This window comes from Trachemys scripta, chromosome 7 (genome assembly GCF_013100865.1).
Source record: "Trachemys scripta elegans isolate TJP31775 chromosome 7, CAS_Tse_1.0, whole genome shotgun sequence".
NCBI classification, from domain to species: domain Eukaryota; kingdom Metazoa; phylum Chordata; order Testudines; family Emydidae; genus Trachemys; species Trachemys scripta.
Genome location: NC_048304.1, coordinates 53,746,515 through 53,768,527, shown reverse-complemented (window position 1 = coordinate 53,768,527; position 22,013 = coordinate 53,746,515). Strand labels below are relative to the sequence as shown.

Genomic DNA, 22,013 nt, shown 5'->3' with positions numbered 1-22,013 from the left:
GTGGTGATGGTACCAGGGAAAGGTAATTTCTGAAGATGCTCTTTCCAAACTACTTTTTTATGCCTTAAATGAACTAACATCTATATAAGTTATATAATGTGCAGATGACCACTAGCTATCATAATGTGTTGGATATATCAAAATACTAAGAGTCCGGTGCCACAGGACTCTCTGTTGCTTTTTACAGATCCAGACTAACACGGCTACCCCTCTGATACTTGTCATCAAAATAATAAAAAGTCATCGGTGCAAGCTTCTCTGGAATTTGCCTTTTTGACTTTACAGAGGCAGGCAATAAAAATCCCCAGAAAATATTTGTGGTAATTAATGCCACAGCTCTCAAGGGTTGATACACTCGAGAGAACATCAAAGTAGAAATGTCATGGAAGTTTAAATAACTGTAAAATGGCTAGGCTCAAAAAGAAAGGCATTTACAGTCAGAAGAGGTGGGGAAGGATATCAGAGTATCTAAGACTTTATGGAACTACAAATGAAACAAGGGAAACATCACTTTCATCAACGAAATGGGGGAATGCATTCCCCACATTTTCAATTCCCACAAAATGCAGCTCTGCTCAGAGTACAAGCTACTACAGAACATGGCTCCTGGTTTACAGCCAATTAGGGGGTCAGATGCATGCCAGATTTTATAACTTGTAGTGCTTCACCATGTTTAAAATCTATTTTTATAGGATATTGAGGCTAACAACACTGAAAAACTGCACGGTATAACAGTCCCATACATACATGACATACTACAGGCAGGCTCCATGATCCAGCTGAGTTCAAGGGTAGCTGCACTATCTGCATAGAACAGTTCGATCTGAGAAAGGAAAGACGAGCGGGGAACTAAAAGAGGGGAAGTGAGTTTTGAGCTGAATGTCCTGCTTAGCATACTCCCATGGATTCTCTCAAGTTTTCTATATATTAAGACATCTATTCTGTTAGGAGACAGGTTTCTGGGACTCAGGTTTCAGCACTTGATTCCCACTATGTGTTAAACCATGGTTTGGTCTTACAGTGTAAGAGGGACTGCACCCTCCTGGAACCACGTTCTTGAATGATGGTAAAAGTCCCTGGGCTCCAGCATAGTTCTAGAGCACTGTTACACCATGATGTGTTCCCATCTAAATGCGTTTTTGGGGGTGGCTACAGTGCTGTAACTGGGTCACTCAACTCAACAGGGATTCCTGGGTAGACAGGACGAGACCGTATGTTGTCATTCTGCTATAAAGACATAGACCAGTGCCACATAATGTCTTACAGAAGCTGGCTCTGATTAGGCATACACATTTTGATGATCTCTCAATCATACTCTTCTTCAAGCTATAAAAACAGGTGACTTTTTTTAAAAACGGTGTTCGTTTACTGTAAGCATCTGATACGGAGCTATAACTCCACTCACCAGTCTGTTCTGTAATAAATGCATGAAATGTATGCAGCAAGGGGTCCTTACACCTTTGGTTTACCAACAAACTCACCATTGTCAAAAAAAAAATGCCCTATGGCTCACCTGGCACATAGATACAAGTAATCGTTCAAAGTGTCCTGAGGTATCTGCTCTGATATCCTGTTCAATGTCTCTTCCAAATTCTGTTTTGTAAGTCCTGACTATGTCTCGAATTTCCTGGTTCGTCCTTGTACAAAGAATCTCAATCAACACTCTCTCCTGAGTGCCAGCTCCCTATAGGCAGAGAAAGAGAAAGTATTACTGCAACAAAGCACACTTACCCTTCTTCTTTACAATTTTCTGTGACACTATAAAACCAACTGTTACAATCAGTCATTTATTACAATTTAGATAAGAGTTTCAAAATGTAAGAGCAGCATCTGTCCCTCCTTTCTGAAAATTCTAAATCCTCTCTGATCTCATTATTCAAAATGTAAGGTATGGGGTTGGATTTGTTTTATTTTGTTTTTTAGACAACTGGTGAGTTAGGAACGTTGAGAAACTACTAACAGGGCATGAACAATGAGCCGAGGCATAGTCAGAGAAAAGGAAAATTTTAGAAAGGAAATAAAGATACTTAAACATAAAAATGTAGGGCTGCAAGGGACCTTGAGACGTAATCTAGTCCCATCCCCCTGTGCTGAGGCAGGACCAAGTAAACCTATACCACCCTGACAATTGTTTGTCTAATCTGTTCTTAAAACCCTCCAGTGATGGGATTCCACATCCTCCCTTACCTTCATTGCATGACGTAAACTCCAGGCATCATAATAGGTAGGTGGCATGAACAAGGCTAATATCAGTTCTTCCATGTTCCCACTTAGTTCAGACTTCAGATCTTTAATTAAATCCTGTCCAGTTACAAAAATAAGTATGAGGTTGGAATACAAATACGTAGTACATGAACAGTGTGCTAATTAGGAAGGGGCTGAAGAGGCAGAATCCAGATCTTCAGATTTGCTAGAGGTTATAGGCTGGGGTTAGGGTTCAGATGATCACTCTAGGCATTAATACTGTTTATTAGACTGCTATAAACTACTGAGCAGGCTATGCAAGATTTCAGACCAAAAAGGCAGAAGTCTCACGAGATTAGTTGATTTTTCAAGATTTCCATTATTTTAGCTAATGAAAAGGTTGTGGCATCTGCTGTTTCTGAGAACCAGAAAATAGGCCCATTTGAATTTTGGATCCAGAATTCAAACATAAGCCCTCCTCCCACAAAATTCAAAAGGGGTTTGGATTAGAGGTTCAGCTTTTGGCCAAACTCTAACTGTATATTTTGATTATATACTAAAAATAAGCGACTCGAGATATATCACGTCCACCACTTTCCCCATATCCACAGAGCCAATTATCTCATCATAGAAGGCAATCAGGTTGGTCAGGCATGACTTGCTCTTGGTGAATTCATATTGACTGTTCTGATCACCTTCCTTTCCTCCAAGTACTTCAAAATGGATTCCTTGAGGACCTGCTCCATGATTTTTCCGGGACTGAGGTGAGGCTGACCGGTCTGTAGTTCCCTGGATTCTCCTTCTTCCCTTTTTAAAGATGGGCACTATATTTGCCTTTTTCCAATTGTCCGGGACCTCCCCTGTTTGCCACGAGTTTTCAAAGACAATGGCCAACTGTTCGGCAGTCACATCAGCCAACTCCCAGAGCACCCTCGGATGCATTGCATCCGGTCCCATGGACTTGTGCATGTCCAGCTTTTCTAAATAGTCCTTAACCTGTTCTTTCACCACTGAGGGCTGCTCACCTACTCCCCATATTGTGCTGCCCAGTGCAGCAGTCTTGGAGCTGACCTTGTCTGTGAAGATTAAGGCAAAAAAAGCATTGAGTACTTCAGCTTTTTCCACATCATCTGTCACTAGGTTGCCTCCCCCAATCAGTAAGGGTCCCACACTTTCCCTGACCACCTTCTTGTTGCTAACATACCTGTAGAAACCCTTCTTGTTACCCTTCACATCCCTTGCTAGCTGCAACTCCAATTGCGCTTTGGCCTTCCTGATTACAACCCTGCATGTTCAAGCAATATTTTTATACTCCTCCCCAGACATCTGTCCAAGTTTCCACATCTTGTAAGCTTTGGTTTTGTGTTTAAGCTCACTGAAGATTTCTCTGTTAAGCCAAGCTGGTCGCCTGCCATATTTGCTATTCTTTCTGCACATTGGGATGGTTTGTTCTTGCACCCTCAATAAGGCTTCTTTAAAATACAGCCAGCTCTCTAGAACAATTTATACCCATCCATGACAGTGCTCCAGTCATGTGAGTTACCCCACCAAGTGTCTGTTATTCCAATCACATCATAGTTCCTTGACTGTGCCAGAACTTCCAATTCTTCCTGTTTATTTCCCAGGCTTCTTGCGTTCGTGTACAGGCACCTAAGATAACTAGCCAATTGCCCTAACTTCTCAGTATGAATCAGGAGGCCTCCCCTGTTGCACCCTCCTCCTTGTGTTTCCTCCCGGTTCCCCACTTACCTCAGGGCTTAGGTCTCCTAATGTTAGATTTCAACCACTACATGGTTTTTACCCTTTGGGACACAGTATTGTAGTGAAAGAACATTAAATAAAATATACTAACTGCCCTCTCACAGCTGGAAAGCACCATGGTCATTCTAGTTTTCTGGTGTGGCAGGATGAATGGGTTAATTATTATAGCAAAAGGGAAGTTCAAGAGCATGTTAGCTTCCTGGCAGATGAGTGAAACATCCTTGATACACACTGAAAAATCCACATTTCCTTTGGTATTTCAATAAAAACAAAAAAGCTTCCTTCTGTAGCTATTCAGGTTCCATCTACAGCACCCATCCTCAGCTATTCACTTAATGACTGGTAAGTTATTGAAATATACATGGTCATCTATCTGCCTTCCGTATGTATCTGAACCAGTGCTGCTTTTCCATTTTGAGAAGACAGACAATAAGCTAGGTAGGTCAGTCTGTAGAATCCCTGTCACTGCTGAACCAGTGCTGTCTCCTTGCATCTGAAGGTGAAGGCTATGTTGAAGACTGCATAGTCCATCCCACTAATTGAGAGAGACAGACAAGCACATCACACTGATACTCTACCCTAGCTCCCCAATATCAGAACTGCTTCAAGGTCTTAGTGCTATTCTTTAACTATGAGACCTACAAATGGGGTGTAGAGGTAGATGGGGAATTGGTTTGCGCTCTTTTGGACTTCTTTTTGGTGTATAAAGAAATCTTGAAGTCATGTGTCTGAACATCATTTTTGTTTTGACTCCATGCTTGCCTTATCTTTAGAAATGTCATGTCTGACCATCCCTGATTCTGATTGTGTCTCCAGGGAGGGTTATAAAAGCTCTCAATCCTTAACTGAAGGGTGTTTTACCTTTAACAAAGATACTTTCTTCTATTTCTAACAGAGCACAAAGTTTTAAACATACTGAATACAACTACTTTCCCCTCCTGAATTAATTAGTATCAGAGGGGTAGCCATGTTAGTCTGTATCCACAAAAAGAATGAGGATACCGGTGGCACCTTAAAGACTAACAGATGCATCTGAATAAGTGGGTTTTTTACCCACGAAATCTTATGCCCAAATAAATCTGTTAGTCTTTAAGGTGCCACCGGACTCCTCGTTGAATTAATTAGGTTTCACTCATTGACAGCTGTGGGGTCATAATTGTTCTAATTCTCCAACTGCCCACAGAATCTTTTAGGAAAAACAGGGTAGATAAAATCTTAATCTCAACCATAAGACATGTAGAAAACACATACTTGATTTTAAGGAAAAACACATTTGGGCCTTCTTTATATATCAAAAGACAAAAAAGGGCACAGACCCAATTTTCTTTTCATGGGCATGTCATTTTTTAAAGTTTTCTATGCACAGAGGCCTAGAAACTAGAAGAGGCCTAGACTACTCTGCTGCAACACCTGCCTTCAAATTGTGATCAACAGGGATGCTGTTGCTGACAAAGCATGATACCTAGCAGTCATGTGACAGACCCATACCTAGGGAACTCCCCACCACCAGACTTGAGGGCAATTAACAAAAATGAAGACAGATCTCCTTCCTTTCTCTCAGAGTGGCACAGCACCATGAACCAGGAGAGCTAATCTTTTCAAAGTCCTCTCCATACTGCTAGCTTCTCCCCCACTCTGTTTGGAGTCTCAATTCTGGGAGGGGGAGGGGGGGGGGGCAAGTTTCTCACTTGGTGTAGCTACAGGACCTAGGCACAACAGGGTTTCAGTCTTGGTTGTGGCTTCTAGGCACTGCCAGAGCACAGAAGTTATTTAAAAGGAACATTTTTATAGATCTAACATGGATATTCTTGCCCTATTTTTAAATTACAAATATTTCAAGCAATAATATTTCTGGCTAGATTTTCCTGAGAGACATTGGCATGAAGGTAATATTTTAGCAGTTACAATATTTGCCCATTTTTAGGATCTAAACTCTTTTCAAAATTTCCAGGGTGGTTTCTTTTTCCCCGCCATCCCCCAAAGCTTTTGTTCTCATCTTTCCCCTGAGACACTATCACTAAAATAATATTATGGAGTTAAGTGTCATGAGATGCAGCACGGTAGCTAAGTGAGTTCTCAGCAGACTCCTGAAGAATTCCTCATTTCAAGCCCCACACTTCCTTTTTTGGGTGCAAAAATCACAGAAAGTGGCAAGAATGTCTAAACTTTTTTGATCACCAGAAAGGGCCAACTCCACCAAAGCAGATATGGAAACTTTGCACCCTGTTTCTTGGAAGATGGGTCATGACGAACAAATTAGCTGCCAGGAGTGTGCAAAATGGAGAGAACAGAGTTTACTATATAGATAATGCATATTTACCACTTGTTCAGTGACAAGGTGCACTACCACAACTGTATCAGACTGGTCTTATAATCAGGACACAGTGCAAAGGTTAGTCACAAACTAAATGTTTTATTATTTTATTTCATTTCCTGTCCTCAGAGCTCAAATTTTCTTTTAAAATATATTATCTAAATCTAACCATAGTTCTCTAATGAGGCTTACTCAGTGCTGCTTAGAGTGTAGACTATGTTTGTTTCAACTTTAATATGAGTAAACCAAGTGAAGTAATTCATATGTACTCATATTAAAGTTGAAATGAACATAGTCTAACACTTGTTTGAGTGTAACAGTTTTACGGAGTTTGCTTATACGCCTTTACCCCGATATAACGCGACCCGATAAAACACGAATTCGGATATAATGCAGTAAAGCAGTGCTCCGGGGGGGCAGGGCTGCGCACTCCGGTGGATCAAAGCAAGTTTGATATAACGCGGTTTCACCTATAACGCAGTAAGATTTTTTGGCTCCCGAGGACAGTGTTATATCGGGGTAGAGGTGTACCATAAATTACTGTGTATAACTCAGATCCTGTTCCACCTATAGTAGGTTATCCTCCATGGTCAATTCCTGAAGTTTGTATTTCTGGCAAAACTCTATGTACTTCAATAGCAGTTTTGCCTGAGTAAGGACTTTAGGGTTTAGACCCCAGTCTGTCTAACTGCATGTAAATAGTTTGTCTTTCATTGAACACTTTACATTGATTCTTGTTGAATTGTGTATCCTTGGTTTCAGAGTGTCTTTCCAATTAATCAAGATCCCATCCCATATGTTAATATTACCTGCCAAAGTATTTCTGATGTCTTCCACCTAGGTATAGTTTGAATTTCATTATGTTCTGCCCTTCAAATAATTAATAAAAATAAAGGAAACTTAATGTTTGGTCATGGAAAGACACTGCTTGAAGAAATCCCGCCAATTGTCAGGGCTGTACTGAAGTTCCCGGAGCTACTGGTAAAACAAGGAATGTAGCTAAGTGTACACAGAAATTTTAAAAACAAAAATCAGGTGCACTCTACCTGGGACTAAAATACCATTACAGACAACCAAGTTTGCTAGTGTTATTGTATCACTTGCAATTTGTTTATTGGTTAGAAGAGTAACCAATGAACATACCTTGCCATACATAGTCTTGAAAGCTGCCTTGATTTTTTGCCTTTGATCGCTGGAGCGATTGGACACAACATTAATGATAGCTTGCTCATCCGTTCCTAGGAAATAAAAAGGCAATTTTTTACAAGAAATATAAACATACTCCTCCAAAACTGTTCATTTTACAATTTTAGAGTTTTAACAAATACAGTGCATATTTTTATACATACATATATTAAAATAAAAAATGTTGGCCAATATATATGCTTAAAGGGTACAGTTTTCAAAAGCACCAGCTGAGAATTAGGAGTCTGAAAACTTTTTACCCAAGATCTATGCAATCAGAAGAAAAGAAAAATGTCTTTAACTTTTTGGCTAATAAACATAAACTCTGTAGTAATCACTAAATAAAGATCTTGTCTTACCAAATCCCTTCATAGCCTTGCGCAGTATTTCTGCATCCCTCCCAGCATCAAAGTTGGGCGCAGCTCGAATTGTGCCCTGGGTACTTTGAGTCATTGCTGCAGGCTAAGAATGAACGAGTTATGCATTACCAGCCAATTTACACAATGCAAAGTACTAATTTAATGTAGTGTTAAACTTTACAGTTAATATTTCAGAGAGAGATGCAAGGAACTTGTAAGTTTTACCACACACTTCTTGGGAGAGGAACAACCTCTTAACAGAGTTAGGAAGGCATTTTAGCGCAATGAACAGTTTTGATCCACTAATGCCAAATTAACACTGTTTTGCGCAGTTGCGTTGCTGAGGATATATTCTGGACGCAAACTCAGTGACCCTTTAGGACAGAACTGTTCTTTCCAATACATGTTGCTGATCTCTAGGGAGCATTCTGGATGTAGCACTTTCACTGAAATCAGTGGGCTTTCCAAACAGACCACATGCAGAATACTGAAGAAAGCTGCTGTGTGGGTTAAAGAAGACTCTCCTTTTTGCATAGAGAGAGTTTCCAAAAGCAAGCCACCGGAGGGCAGATACTTTCACAAGTACAGTGCCTAAGTAGCTGGCCTGTGCACTGGGGATTCTGCAGGGGCTTGATAGAATATATGTTCCATTCTATATGCATCCGAAGAAGTGGGCTGTAGTCCACGAAAGCTTATGCTCTAATAAATTTGTTAGTCTCTAAGGTGCCACAAGTACTCCTGTTCTTCTTTTTGCGGATACAGACTAACACGGCTGTTACTCTGAAACTTGATAGAAAGGAATCCTCCTCTCAGAGCCAGGGGCGGCTCTAGGCACCAGCAAAGCAAGCACGTGCTTGGGGCAGCCCATTTGCAGGGGCGGCAGGGATCCAGCATGGAAGCTGAGAACCAACAGGGGACCCTGGGAGCTGTAGTTCCTTGGTTAGCTCCCTGCCTATAGAGCCAGCCCTGGAGCAGGGAAAGAACTACATTTCCCAGCATTCCCTTGGCCACTACCACCAGGAAAGAGGGGGAGTGAGTGAGGAAGCTGAGACCTCACGCTGCAGCCTGCTTTGACTGGAGAGCTGCACTGTGAAGGTAGGGATACCATATTTTAACATTTAAAAAATAGGACACTCCACGGGGAGGGAGGGTAGCCCCCCCCGGCACCATCCACCCCCTCCGACTACCCCCCACAGAAACCCCAACCCATCCAACCCCCCCCCCGCTCCCTGTCCCCTGATCACCCCCTCCCTGGACCCCTGCCCCAACTGCCCCCCAGGACTCCACCCCCTATCTAAGCCCCACTGATCCTTGTCCTCTGATTGCCCCCTCCTGGGACCCCACCCCCTATCTAAGCCTCCCTTCTCCTTGTCCCCAGCTGCCCCTCCTGAGACCCCCGCAACTTCTCCCCTAGGACCCCACCCCCTACCTGTCCCCTGACAAACCCCTGGGACTCCCATGCCTATCCAACTTCTGCCTGTCCCCTGACAAACCCCCAAACCCTGACCCATCTAACCCCCCCTTCTCCCTGCCTCCCCGAACCTCCGCCCCATCCAACACCCCTGCTCCCTGTCCCTTGACTGCCCCCCCAGAACCCCCTACCCCTTCTCCAACCCCCCAGCCCCCTTACCGTGCCACTCAGACCACGCTGCATACATGCTACTGTGCTCCTCTGCGGAGCCACAGCCCCCTTCCACTCCCCCCGCACCTGCCTTCCAGATTTGAACACCTCAAAATTAAGGAGTGCTCAAGCTCAGTTTGGGCGGCTGTTACTTCATTTCTCCCAAATCAAATATACTGATCCACTGTAACTTGCTATAGAAAAAGTAGGATAAAATTGAGCAAGAAATGCTTCCCAGTGGTTATTAGGACTGGAATTGCTATTTTCAACAGCCATTGCCTTTTTTGTTTGTTTGTTTGTTTGTTTGTTTAAAAGGAAGTCAGTGATATTGCATTGGCAAATTTAGAAAGAAAGAGTGGAACAAAAGAATAATAAAGGCACTTCAACTTTTCCTCATTTATGTAGGACAGTCTTATAATATGCATCCAGATATCTTCCAATCACACAAGCTGAAAATTGTTCCACTTTACTGCAGTTCTGTAACCATATGGGAACCAATCCTGTCTGTGTTCTGTGCACACCTAAAATTCCTGCTGAATGACCTGCCCTGGGAGCGAGTTACCAGTGACCCAGGGCTGCGGCAGAAGGAGGGTGCAGGTGGTGGTGGTGGGGAAGCCCAGGGCTAGGGCGGCAGGAGGTGTTGGGGGGGGCAATGGTGGGGGGGGGGGAGGGGGGGCGGGTGGGGGGTTGGGGGCGGGGGGGGGGGGGGAGGGGGGGGGGTGGAGGGCCCAGGGCTGGGGTGGCAGGGGGTGTGGCGAGGAGCCCAGGGCTGGGACCGAGGGCAGCCAAAATTTTTTTTGCTTGGGGCGGCAAAAAACCTAGAGCTGGCCCTGCCACTACCCCTGTTCCAGTCCTTCCCTGGCCCACTCCAATCTGTCCCAAAGCACACTGGTAGTCCAAACAGAGCTGTGCTCCATGCTGTGCAGTCCCCGCACATGCTGCCCCTGCACAAGATCTAAGGTGCCACAAGTACTCCTGTTCTTTTTGAGGATACAGACTAACACGGCTGTTACTCTGAAACAAATAGATACTGTTTTATAGTAGGGCACTGTTCCATGTAACCGAAACAGATGCCCATGTATATTTTCAGGTAGCATGCATGCAGGGCTATATATGCTGAGGTCATTCCTTTATAACAGCTAAGGTACATTGGCAGGAACACCATAGAAACCCTTGCAGTTTCCTTAGTACTGCATGTAAAATGTAAAGAGCAAACCAATCCTAGAGGTGGACTTGGGTTCTTTACTAGCATGGATCACTAGGTGTCTTGATCGTTACCTGGCACCATTTATCATAATTAGCCTCTCTTTCAAAGAATACAAAGTTAGCGTATTGTATAGTCAGTATTTTTGAAAGGAGTTGGACATTTTGTCAGGAAGCTTCACACTTTTACAGTAAATTGTAATCATAGAATATCAGGGTTGGAAGGGACCTCAGGAGGTCATCTAGTCCTACCCCCTTCTCAAAGCAGGACCAATCTCCAACTAAATCATCCCAGCCAGGGTTTTGTCCAGCCTGACCTTAAAAACCTCTAAGGAAGGAGATTCCACCACCTCCCTAGGTAACCTATTCCAGTGCCCACCACCCTCCTAGTGAAAAAGTTTTTCCTAATATCCAACCTAAACCTCCCCCACTGCAACTTGAGACCATTATTCCTTGTTCTGTCATCTGGTACCACTGAGAACAGTCTAGATCAGTCTCTTTGGAACCCCCTTTCAGGTAATTGAAAGCAGCTATCAAATCCCCCCCATTCTTCTCTTCTGCAGACTAAACAATCCCAGTTCCCTCAGCCTCTCCTCATAAGGCATTTGCTCCAGCCCCCTAATCATTTTTGTTGCCCTCCGCTGGACTCTTTCCAATTCTTCCACATCCTTCTCGTAATGTGGTGCCCAAAACTGGACAAAGTATTCCAGATAAGGCCTCACCAATGTCGAATAGAGGGGAATGATCACATCTCTTGATCTGCTGGCAACGCCCCTACTTATACAGCCCAAAATGCCGTTAGCCTTCTTGGCAACAAGGGCACACTGTTGACTCATATCCAGCTTCTTGTCCACTGTAACCCCTAGGTCCTTTTCTGCAGAACTGCTGCCTAACCATTCGGTCCCTAGTCTGTAGCAGTGCATGGGATTCTTCTGTCCTAAGTGCAGGACTCTGCACTTGTCCTTGTTGAACCTCATCAGATTTCTTTTGACCCAATCCTCTAATTTGTCTAGGTCCCTCTGTATCCTATCCCTACCCTCCAGCGTATCTACCACTCCTCCCAGTTTAGCGTCATCTGCAAACTTGCTGAGGGTGCAGTCCACGCCATCCTCCAGATCATTAATAAAGGTATTGAGCAAACCCAGCCCCAGGACTGACCCTTGGGGCACTCCGCTTGATACCGACTGCCAACATGGAGCCATTGATCACTACCTGTTGAGCCCAACGATCTAGCTAGGTTTCTATCCACCTTATAGTCCGCTCATCCAGCCCATACTTCTTTAACTTGCCGGCAAGAATACTGTGGGAGACTGTATTAAAAGCTTAAAGTCAAGGAATAACACATCCACTACTTTCCCCATATCCACAGAGCCAGTTATCTCATCATAGAAGGCAATTAGGTTAGTCAGGCATGACTTGCCCTTGGTGAATCCATGCTGACTGTTCCTGATCATTTTCCTCTCCTCTAAGTGCTTCAGAATTGATTCCTTGAGGACCTGCTCCATGATTTTTCCAGGGACTGAGGTGAGGCTGACTGGCCTGTAGTTCCCCGGTTCCTCTTTCTTCCCTTTTTTAAAGCTGGGCACTACATTAGCCTTTTTTCAGTCATCCAGGACCTCCCCCGATCACCATGAGTTTTCAAAGATAATGGCTAATGGCTGTGCAATCACATCCGCCAACTCCTTTAGCACCTCAGATGCATGGACTTGTGCTCGTCCAGCTTTTCTAAATAGTCCTGAACCACTTCTTTCTCCACAGAGGTAGTGGAGTAGTCTGCAAGAAGCCATGATCTTCCTTTGATGAGGGCAAATATCTTGTGCATTCCCCAGCCATGTGAGCATAGTGGTGCAAAGATGCAGTGGAATTGGTGCAATCATTTGTATATTGAGGAGATATATTTACACATACAGAGAGCATGAAAAGGTGGGAGTTGTCTTACCAACTCAGAGAGGCCAATTAAGTAAGAGAAAAAAACTTTTGAAGTGATAATCAAGATAGCCCAGTACAGACAGTTTGATAAGAAGCGTGAGAATATTTACATGGGGACATAGATTCAGTGTTTGTAATGGCTCAATAACAGACTCCAATGAAAAACTTAGGCTTGAATAGAGACTTGGAATGGCTGAGCCATTACAAACATTGAATCTATCTCCCCATGTAAATATTCTCACACTTCTTATCAAACTGTCTGTACTGGGCTATCTTGATTATCACTTCAGAAGTTTTATTCTCTTACTTAATTGGCCTCTCAGAGTTGGTAAGACAACTCCCACCTTTTCATGCTCTCTGTATGTGTATATATATATATCCTCAATATATGTTCCATTCTATGCATCCAAAGAAGTGGGCTGTAGCCCATGAAAGCTAATGCTCAAATAAATTTGTTAGTCTCTAAGGTGCCACAGTATCTATTTGTGGGATTTACTAAGCAATGTGTTTATATGGCACTTGTAATAAAAACAATCCAAAGGAAACCAGCTTAATTGTTACTGTCTCTGGTGCACAACTACCATACACAGGTCTCTTAAATAAGCAGGCAGTTTTTAATGTATACAGTAGTCAACTGAGTATCCTTAGAAACTTATGTAATCAAGCAGCTAAAACAAAATGGGTGAACTTCACTTGCTGGCAAAGGCCCTCTTTGCCCCCATATGGGGGTTTGAGTGTGGAAAAACACACGTGACATGACTGCATAGTGAAGGGGGGAAGAGAGATGGAGTCTCCATATCCTATGCATGCCAAGAGAGAACACTCCACACCTGCTTTGATTTTGGTGAAAAGGACAGTGTCCACTGGATCTATACTTACATGGATCCAGGGACTGGGAATCTCTGCATAGGGTGCAGTGATCCTTCCTCCAGGCTATAGGCCTGAATATTAGCCCCAAGAGAGCAGAGCTACAGCCCTGCAGCTAGCCTCTGGCTTGGGGTGAGTAACTTTCACACCCCTACCCCCAGACTTTATGCAAGATAATGTCTTTACAAAGGAATCAAGAATTGCATTATCTGTACTTGCTTTGACATACTTCTGGCCTTAATCTTTCTTAATCTTTTTTAATCTGCAGTTAGAATAGTATGTTGCCTATGGTGACCAGATGACAAGAACAAAATATCGGGACACATGGGGGGGGCCTGCAGCCGAAGGAAATAAAAAAAAAAGAGTGCAAACTATCGGGACAAATGGCATCCCGACCATACATCAGTCGGGATGTGGGACAAACAACTAAATATCGGGACGTCTGGTCACCCTAATGTTGCCAGTTTGCATGTATAAGGAACGTCATCTAAACAAACATCTATGGCCTTAAAAATAAAGTCAGAGAGCCTATAACCCCCAAACTATAAACACATATATAAAATGATCGACACATCTGGCTGAGTCTAATATTAAAGTGTGGGTGCATCCAAAGTAAACCATCATTTTGCAGCATCTTAAGAAAGTTTCCAAACTAAAAGTAAGTGTTGTATGGTAAGTGAAAAATCAAAGGGAAATGATTGTGAAGCAATACCTTTAGTGGCATAACTATATTCCACTGTCCTCCCTATTCTAGTCTGGGTGTATTTTCAATTAGTGTGTTTCATGTTATTTTCCATACTCCCTTGAGGCACAGATTAATGAAGAAATATTTTATGTATTATTCTCATGGTACTAAAAAGTATGTTTTGAGACACCATGCTGCTTACATCATTTACTTTGCATTATGCTCCAATCCACCTTTTAACAAAATGATGATCCAGATGTTTCAGTACAAAAATGTGCAGACTTGGAAATAAATACTTATTGTGTCAAAAGGCAGCAACCAGTTTTATGGTGGGTTTTTTCATGCACACAAGTTCAATTAATCAGATTTTTAAAGAATGTTGTTTTCCAAATAATTATTTAAAATTCTGTTCTTATCAGTAGGATTTGATAGTTTACTCTAAATTCTCGGGGAAAGAGGAAAGCCTCATATGCAGTTAAAAATTAATTATTATGTAACTCCTAAACTTTTGTTTGATTTATTTTCAAAGGCTGTTGAAAACCTGAAAAGGATTCAGAAAAGAGCGACTAGAATTAGAGGTCTGGATAATGTGCCTTACAATAAAAGACTTATGAAGCTCCATCTATTTAGCTTCTCAAAGAGAAAGTTATGAGGTGATTGAATCACCTCATAAGTACCTATATGGGGAAAAGATTCTGATAGAAGAGGACTCTACTCTAGTAAAGGCATAACAAGAATCAATGCCGGGAAACTGAAACTAGATAAATTAAAGTGAGACAAAAGTGCAGATTTCTAAATTAAGGTACTTAATCACTGGAACAGCTTACCAAGGGATGTAATGGTTTCCATCACCTGAAGTCTTTAAATCTATATTGGATGTCTTTCTAATTATGTTCTAGCTCTACCACAAACTATGGGCTTGATGCAGGAATTAATGGATGAAATTCTGTATCCGGTGTTACACAGGTCAAACTAGATGTCCATAAGGGTTTCTTCTTCTTCTGTTCAGAGCTTCATTAAATATTAGCATGGTGCAGAATTTACAGTCAGATTATAAATCTGGTCATTAAATTACCAATGCTTTGTTTTTCTGTTCTATATATTACCATATAACCTATGAGCCAGTTGTCTGAATAATCTTATGTATGTAACCATGTCCAACCACGCTGCCGCATTCCCCTCATTCTCATTTATTGTGTCATGTTTATAATCTAGTTTGTAAATTCTTCGGGGTGGGTACTTTATCTAACAATCTGTTTTGCGAGACACCACGTACACCTTTGGTCTTGGTACAAATAAATAAGAAGAACTAGAAAAGAGGTTTTTAAAATTGCATTAAAGCATGGGTTTGATTGTAGTCACTTGCTAAAGGCATAAAGCCACTTCTGGTTTCAAAGTCATACATTCCTCCAGGATGGCAGATATGGCCCACTCACTAATCAGTGACACTTAGTACCAATGCAAAAAGCCAGCTACTGTCAAGATCTGGCTTGGAGATTATTTGGGTGCCTATTACACACACACACAGACACACACACACACATACACACACCCCTCTACCCTGATATAACGCAGTCCTCGGGAGCCAAAAAATCTCACCGTGTTATAGGTGAGGCCGCATTATATCAGGGTAGGAAGACGAACCGCTCCCTGCCCCAGCTCACCTCCGCTCTGCCTCCGCCTCCTCCCTGAGCGCGCCACCGCCGCTCCACTTCTCCCCCCCCGCCACCTTCCAGGCTTGCCTCGCCAATCAGCTGTTTGGCCCGGCAAGCCTGGAAAGGGTGGGGGGGAGAAGCGGGGCTGCGGCGGCGCACTCAGGGGAGGAGGCGGAGATGAGCTGGAGTGAGGAGCAGTTCCTCTGCGCCTTCCCTTACTTGCTGCAGCCCCCCTGCCTCAGCTCACCTCCGCTCCGCCTCCTCCCATGAGCGCGCCACAGCTCCGCTTCTCCTCCCTCCCAGACTTGCCATGCCAAACAGCTGATTGGCACAGCAAGCTTGGGAGGAAGGAGAAGCGGAGCTGTGGCACGCTCGTGGGAGAAGGCAGAGCGTAGGTGAGCTGGGGCAGGGTGGGTGCCAGGGAGGGCTGCAGCAAGTAACGGGCGGGCCAGAGGAACTGCTTGCGGTAACACAAATTCGGATATAACGAGGTAAAGCAGCCCCGTCCCCCGGAGCGCTGCTTTACCACGTTATATCCGAATTCGCATTATATCAGACAGTATTATATCGGGGTAGAGGTGTAGTATTTTTTTACATGGCTTAGGAAAGATTTGTTTAACTCCTGTTATAATAGACATCAAATCTCCTTCTATCCCTCACTTCAATTTAAGTATTAAAACCTTTATTTAAAAAAGAAAAGAAAAGAAAAGCTTGCTTTACACATTGCTGAAATTCTATTTATGACAAACTGCTGTTGTGCATATCACATGGAACATCAAAGCAAATTGCACCACAGTTTTACCTTAAAAGGTGTAGATTTTTTAAATTATTATAAAAAGTAAGTTAAAAAAACACTGCTTAAGTACTGTTTTTAGAATTTTGAAACATACCATTCCAATTAGGTATATGTTAGGATTGTTATTGCTTTTTGAAAACACTTAATGGAAAAACTGCTCACAGCACTAGGTTTCTGATAGAAATAAATTTTAAAAAGAGGCTCAAACTAAGTGATCGATAATAAGGTCAACTTAAACAGCAGGTGTAGCTAAACTTGCATTTTATTTTCCCACAAATTACCACAATTTGGTTTTTTTGCCCACCCAATCCTGCCTGCAACAAAATACATGTTACACGCCCCTGCTATTATGGTAGTGGATCCTGCAGGACTCTATCTCAGACTGTCTTTTGTACAATTTTTTTCCTTCCCCTGCATTGTGTATAATAGTAACACTATAAATTATTTCAATTGCCCAGCTGTGCTATATTGTACTATTGGCAGCGCAAACGATAAAACCATGAACAAAGAAGTGTTTTTCCATTGAAGGGAAGTTAGCCATTTTCCAAGACTGTTTGACAAAGTAGAACAAATTTATACCTCTCCTACCAGCCAAACTTTCCCCAAAAAGTGTATTAGTTAAACTGATTACAAGTAACTGATGTGATAGCTGATTTTGAAACATTCTGTAACTGGAAATAAAAAGAAGCCATTCGTTTTGAAAACTTTCAGTCAAATCCTCATCGCAGTGATGTCACTGGCAACACTGACCAAGATTGGACCTTTATACAAAATTCAAAGGGAAAGTCAAGCATGTGCTATTCAAAAATAGAATTAGACACATACTGCAGTATTTGGTAACATAGTAATACTCAGGATTGCAAAGAGAATCTGCCTTACATGTTTCCTATCCACTCAATGCATTTGACTATACAGGACTGTATCCTCTCATAGCAGTTCTTCTGGTATCATGTTGCACATAATACATAAAGGGCTATTACTGAACAGACTGTAACACTGTCTGCAGAATTACTACCAGCATCTCCCCTTCTCTGCCCACCCACCCAGAACTATTATAAAGAGACAGACTGTCATTTTCCCCATGAAAACGGCAATGTACTGCTCAGTTTTATTATGAAAGTAGTACAATACATACCTGACTAGGCACTGGGGAAGGTACTTGTCCACCAGGGTATCCCACTTAAAGGAAAATTTTAAAACAAAGCAAAAGAAAAAGGTTATTTCTTAATACAGAGTTAAGATACATTGTAGTATCATCTTATTTCATAATGCATCACTTTACACATCTATCAACTTTGCATACATAGTCTCTGTTTTCACAGATGAAATTGCCTATGATACTCAGCAAACGGCAGCTCTTGTGGAAACCATGGGAATGACTAGCAACAGCAAATAAGCCACAGGAGTGGCTCCAGTATACACGCTAGTAAGAAAGCATCAAGAGTGCTAAGCAATTTTACTAGTGCTGTGGGAGCTAGTGAAATCTCTTAATCCCTGCTCCCTATGACAAAAGCCAGGAAACTCAGAGCTAAGGAACAACTGGTGTCCAAAAGGAGCTTAGCAGTTCAGTATTAAAGATATTCTAATTACTACAGCTGACTAGAGTGAAGATTAAATCACTTACAAATGTCTTAAATATGAAGAGTGATACACTGACAATTGTTAAAGCAAAATACGACCGAAGTAATCTGGTTTTCCATTAGAAAGCATTGGAACATGTGTATTTTATTCTTCGTATGTAGGTGGGCATACAAACTTGTGTTATGTTAACAGTGGCTTAACCACTGTTAAAGTTAGTGAAGCAATCTTAAAAGAACTAAGATGGCCCTCATAGCTGTCCCCATTCTCAGTCTCTTCTAAGTGCTACTCTTAAGCGCATTCAAGGAGATAGCTGCCTAGCTGACAACTGAAAATCCTTAAAATGTCCTTGACACACATCATTTACATTCACTGGGTTGCCTTTAAGCACCTGCCTATGCCTCCTTTACACTTCCCCCTACTCCCAAGTGCTTAGTTCAGTGTGGGCATAGAGATTTACTTTTGCTGCTGAGCACTGCACATATTTCTCAGGGCTATGCAGAAGCGTCTCCATACAGGCACTGATCACTAGTGCATTCTGGTTTTCACAATTCATCAATGGCCTTCAGGATCAAGAAGCAACAGCATCCCAATCACTATATGAAAATAAACAGCAACAGGAAGTGTGCCTTTTCTGATATATGTAGTATTTATTTAGATTTGAGTTCTCCTCTCAGTCATTCATTGGTCTTAGAAATCATCAGGAGTTGTCTGTCCTTCATAAGAACATACATAGCATCCAATTGCAATAGCTAAGAACAACAGAGGGAGCTGAGGGCATAATTTCAGGTTCTTAACCTGGAATTCCTTGGTGCAACTCTTAGGTATATGACTTTTTTGATATCTGACTAGGATGGCACACACAGGCACATGCACACCCCCATTACCTACCTGGTATTTGTGCTGGTCCACCTCCCACATAGGTTTGAGATGGAGGTTGAGGATAACCACCAAAGCTAGATCCATTAGGGGGGACACCAAACCCAGGACCTGTAGGAGCTAGAGGGGAAAAAAAGGGTAAAAAAATAGAGGTTTTTTGGTAATTTAAATTTTAGTTGATTTATAATAAAAACAGAGTAGGATGTTGTGTAATGCAACTGTAACTAAAAATCTTTGGACACAGACAACAATATCCTAGTAATTTATACAAAGATTTGAAAAACTACTACCATGCTTCGTGAGTTCAGACACCAGATTGGAATAAAAGTAGTAATATTTCTGATTTACCTTCATCTCCTTTAGAAATAAGTCTGTGGAACTTTCGGGTTGGATTTATGTAGGTGAGTTATTGAGAAACACATTTGTTTTTTTCCTTTGGAATAATGTTAGACTTGGGAAAACACATATATGTTTAATTCATAAAGCTTGCAGTTTGACCTTTGGTAATTGTCAGACAGAAGCAATAACACTAGTTGGGGGTTATGACGAAGTGGGACTGTTCTTAATGTGTTCTTTGAATACTGAGTGGGGAGTGTTGGCCTGGGAAGGTTGCAGGGGAGTTTTGCTGGGGCTGTCTGCATGGGAGATGGAAGACTTTCCCTGAGGGAGGATACCTGAGCAGGAAACATGAGAACCGAGGAAGGGGGTTGGAGGCCAGGTGACACCTCTGCCCAGGAAACTGGACAAAGGCTGGGAGGAGGAGCCGGGGGGGGGGAGGCTGAGTAAGATCACTGGAGGGAGTTGCAGTTGGGAGCTGGCTAGGGAGATGGAGAGGAGCCCAGATGGGGCTCTGGTCCACCAACGAGGCTCTGGCCCCCCCCCCCCCCCCCCCCCCCCCGATGGACCTAACTGAGGGGGTCCTGTTTGTCTGTACCTGCAAGACCTGTCTTGGACTCTGTTCCTGTCGTCTAAATTAACCTTCTGTTTTACTGGCTGGCTGAGAGTCATGGTGAATCGCTGGAAGCCGGGGGTGTAGGGCCTTGTCTCCCCCCACACTCCGTGACAGGGGGGTGGGGGGAGGAAAAGGGCTTTCCTGAGAATTCTATTTGGTTATTCAAAAACTGATATGTCAGAGTTTGGCTCTGCAGAGAGGCAGAGCAGGAAACAAGAAATAATAAATGTTTACCCAGACCACATGTGCTAGGAATACAATGCAAATTGACAGCTAGTGCAGATGAGAATTATTATTTTTTAAATGGGGATGAGGTAGAAAAGAAGCATGAATAATAATGTACATTCAGTATTTAGAGCCTTGCCATCAAAATTAACAAAACTTCTGAATCCACAGCAATAATCCTAAAGCCCTTTCCCTAATGAAATGTGTGAAAAAATGTATTCTAATATTATACATTTATATAGTCCCTTTGATTAGAGCATAAAGCATTTGATAGCTATTAATTAAATAAGACTCAATAGCAAGAGCATAATTACTTACCCATTATCTGAAACTGAGGCACAAAAAGATTAAGCAATTTGACCATGGTCACACAGCATGTCAGTGGCATAACTGGAAATATGCCTCCTGCCTCTTCACCAAATGCTGGAGCTACCATATACGCTGCATTTCAGAGTTGGGAGCCAGTTCCAAGGACAGACCACCAGAACCGACAGCTGAAAGACCTTCATGTGCTTTCAGAACTTTGGTTTTCTATCATACCTGGTTTTTATCAGGAACTCGTTTCAATTAATTTTCTGATTTTTCCCCTTTGAATGTTCTCACCTAACCGTGCTCTCTAATAGCAGCTCTTTGGCTCCCTCCACAGCTCTCCTCTGCCTTTTCTCTTTGAGCACAAACACTCACTCTCTCCCTCTCCCCCGCCCCCACCTGCCCTCCCTATTCTCCTGTTCCCACTAAGTTCCACCTCTGCCCTGCTGCCAACAAAACCCAGCTCGCTGATCATGACTGGACTAGTGACAAACTCTGCCTATTCCTCTTCTTTCCTCTTCCTCATCCCTTCCTCTAACCCCAGTTAAAAACAAAACAAACCTACTCATTTGTTTGTATTCCCATCCCGTACCCTTTTATATCATTAGATTGTAAACCCTTTAGGACACTGGTTGCTTCTTTCCACATCTGTATAGTGCCCAGCACCTCGGCCTTTGGGTGCTATTGTAATATTAATATTGCCTACTCCACAGAACCGAGCTCTGCGTGCCAGTCTCCTGCAATAACCACTAGACAAAGCTTTTTTTTTTGTATTTTCTGAACCAAATACAGGGACTGATTATGATGGAAATAACCTGTGAACAGTGTTCTTGAATATTACCTCCAGGATAAGATGGCATCCCCCCAGGTTGGGGAGCTCCAGGGTAGCCCCCCCCAGGTTGGGGAACTCCAGGATAGCCTCCAGGCGCAGGGTATCCTGCAGCTCCTGGGAACCCACCACTTGGTGGCACTGCAGGATATGCACCACCTCCCACAGGAGGGAAGCCTCCAGGAACAGCAGGATAGGGATATTGACCAGCAGGTGGATAAACAGACTCTTGTCCTGTAGGCTGAAAACAGATAATGGAGAGAATACTTGTGTATCTGCTAGAGACAGACAAGGGAATAAAGACTCTCTCTCTCTAGCTACCAAAGTATGCACAACTTAATTAACAATAAGGTCTGGCTTAACAAAGAAGAGAAATTCAAAAATCTGCATTGATGAACTTGCTTTAACTCTTGTTACTGGGTTAAAAAAAAACAGTACAGATACAGAAACATCAAAATGTATTTGCCTTGTCAAGTGTGAGCCTGATCTTTAACAAGCAAGACGAGCAGTAAATGTAGGGTTACCATACGTCCGGATTTTCCCGGACATGTCCGGCTTTTGGGGGCTCAAATCCCCGTCCGGGGGAAAATCCCCAAAAGCCGGGCATGTCCGGGAAAATCGGGAGGGAGCGAGGGCTCGGCCGGGGCCTCTTTGGCTGGGGTCGGCGGTGCGGGGCCGGGCC

At 42.8% G+C, this 22,013-nt stretch overlaps 2 protein-coding genes across 5 annotated transcripts in view; one reads left to right on the top strand and one right to left on the bottom strand.

Annotated features, from left to right (window-relative positions):
- The window catches only part of ANXA7 (annexin A7), a 49,181-nt gene that overhangs the window by 7,678 nt on the left and 19,490 nt on the right, over positions 1–22,013 (bottom strand). Inside the window, exons 3-9 of the mRNA XM_034775686.1 lie at positions 21,344–21,572; positions 19,029–19,136; positions 17,695–17,738; positions 7,804–7,906; positions 7,403–7,497; positions 2,188–2,301; positions 1,514–1,684 (exon numbers count right to left, since the gene is read on the bottom strand). Coding sequence (XP_034631577.1) covers positions 1,514–1,684; positions 2,188–2,301; positions 7,403–7,497; positions 7,804–7,906; positions 17,695–17,738; positions 19,029–19,136; positions 21,344–21,572 — 864 coding nt within the window. The remainder of the gene's footprint in view (positions 1–1,513; positions 1,685–2,187; positions 2,302–7,402; positions 7,498–7,803; positions 7,907–17,694; positions 17,739–19,028; positions 19,137–21,343; positions 21,573–22,013) is intronic.
- The window catches only part of PPP3CB (protein phosphatase 3 catalytic subunit beta), a 131,160-nt gene that overhangs the window by 103,875 nt on the left and 5,272 nt on the right, over positions 1–22,013 (top strand). Inside the window, exon 17 of one of the 4 annotated variants that reach the window (XR_004646459.1) lies at positions 14,638–15,635. The exons of 2 other annotated variants lie outside the window; for them this stretch is intronic. The gene's annotated coding sequence lies outside the window, so the exon portion shown is untranslated. Of the gene's footprint in view, positions 1–14,637; positions 15,636–22,013 lie in introns of those variants that run through there. One more of the 4 variants, XR_004646461.1, reaches the window with a different exon arrangement.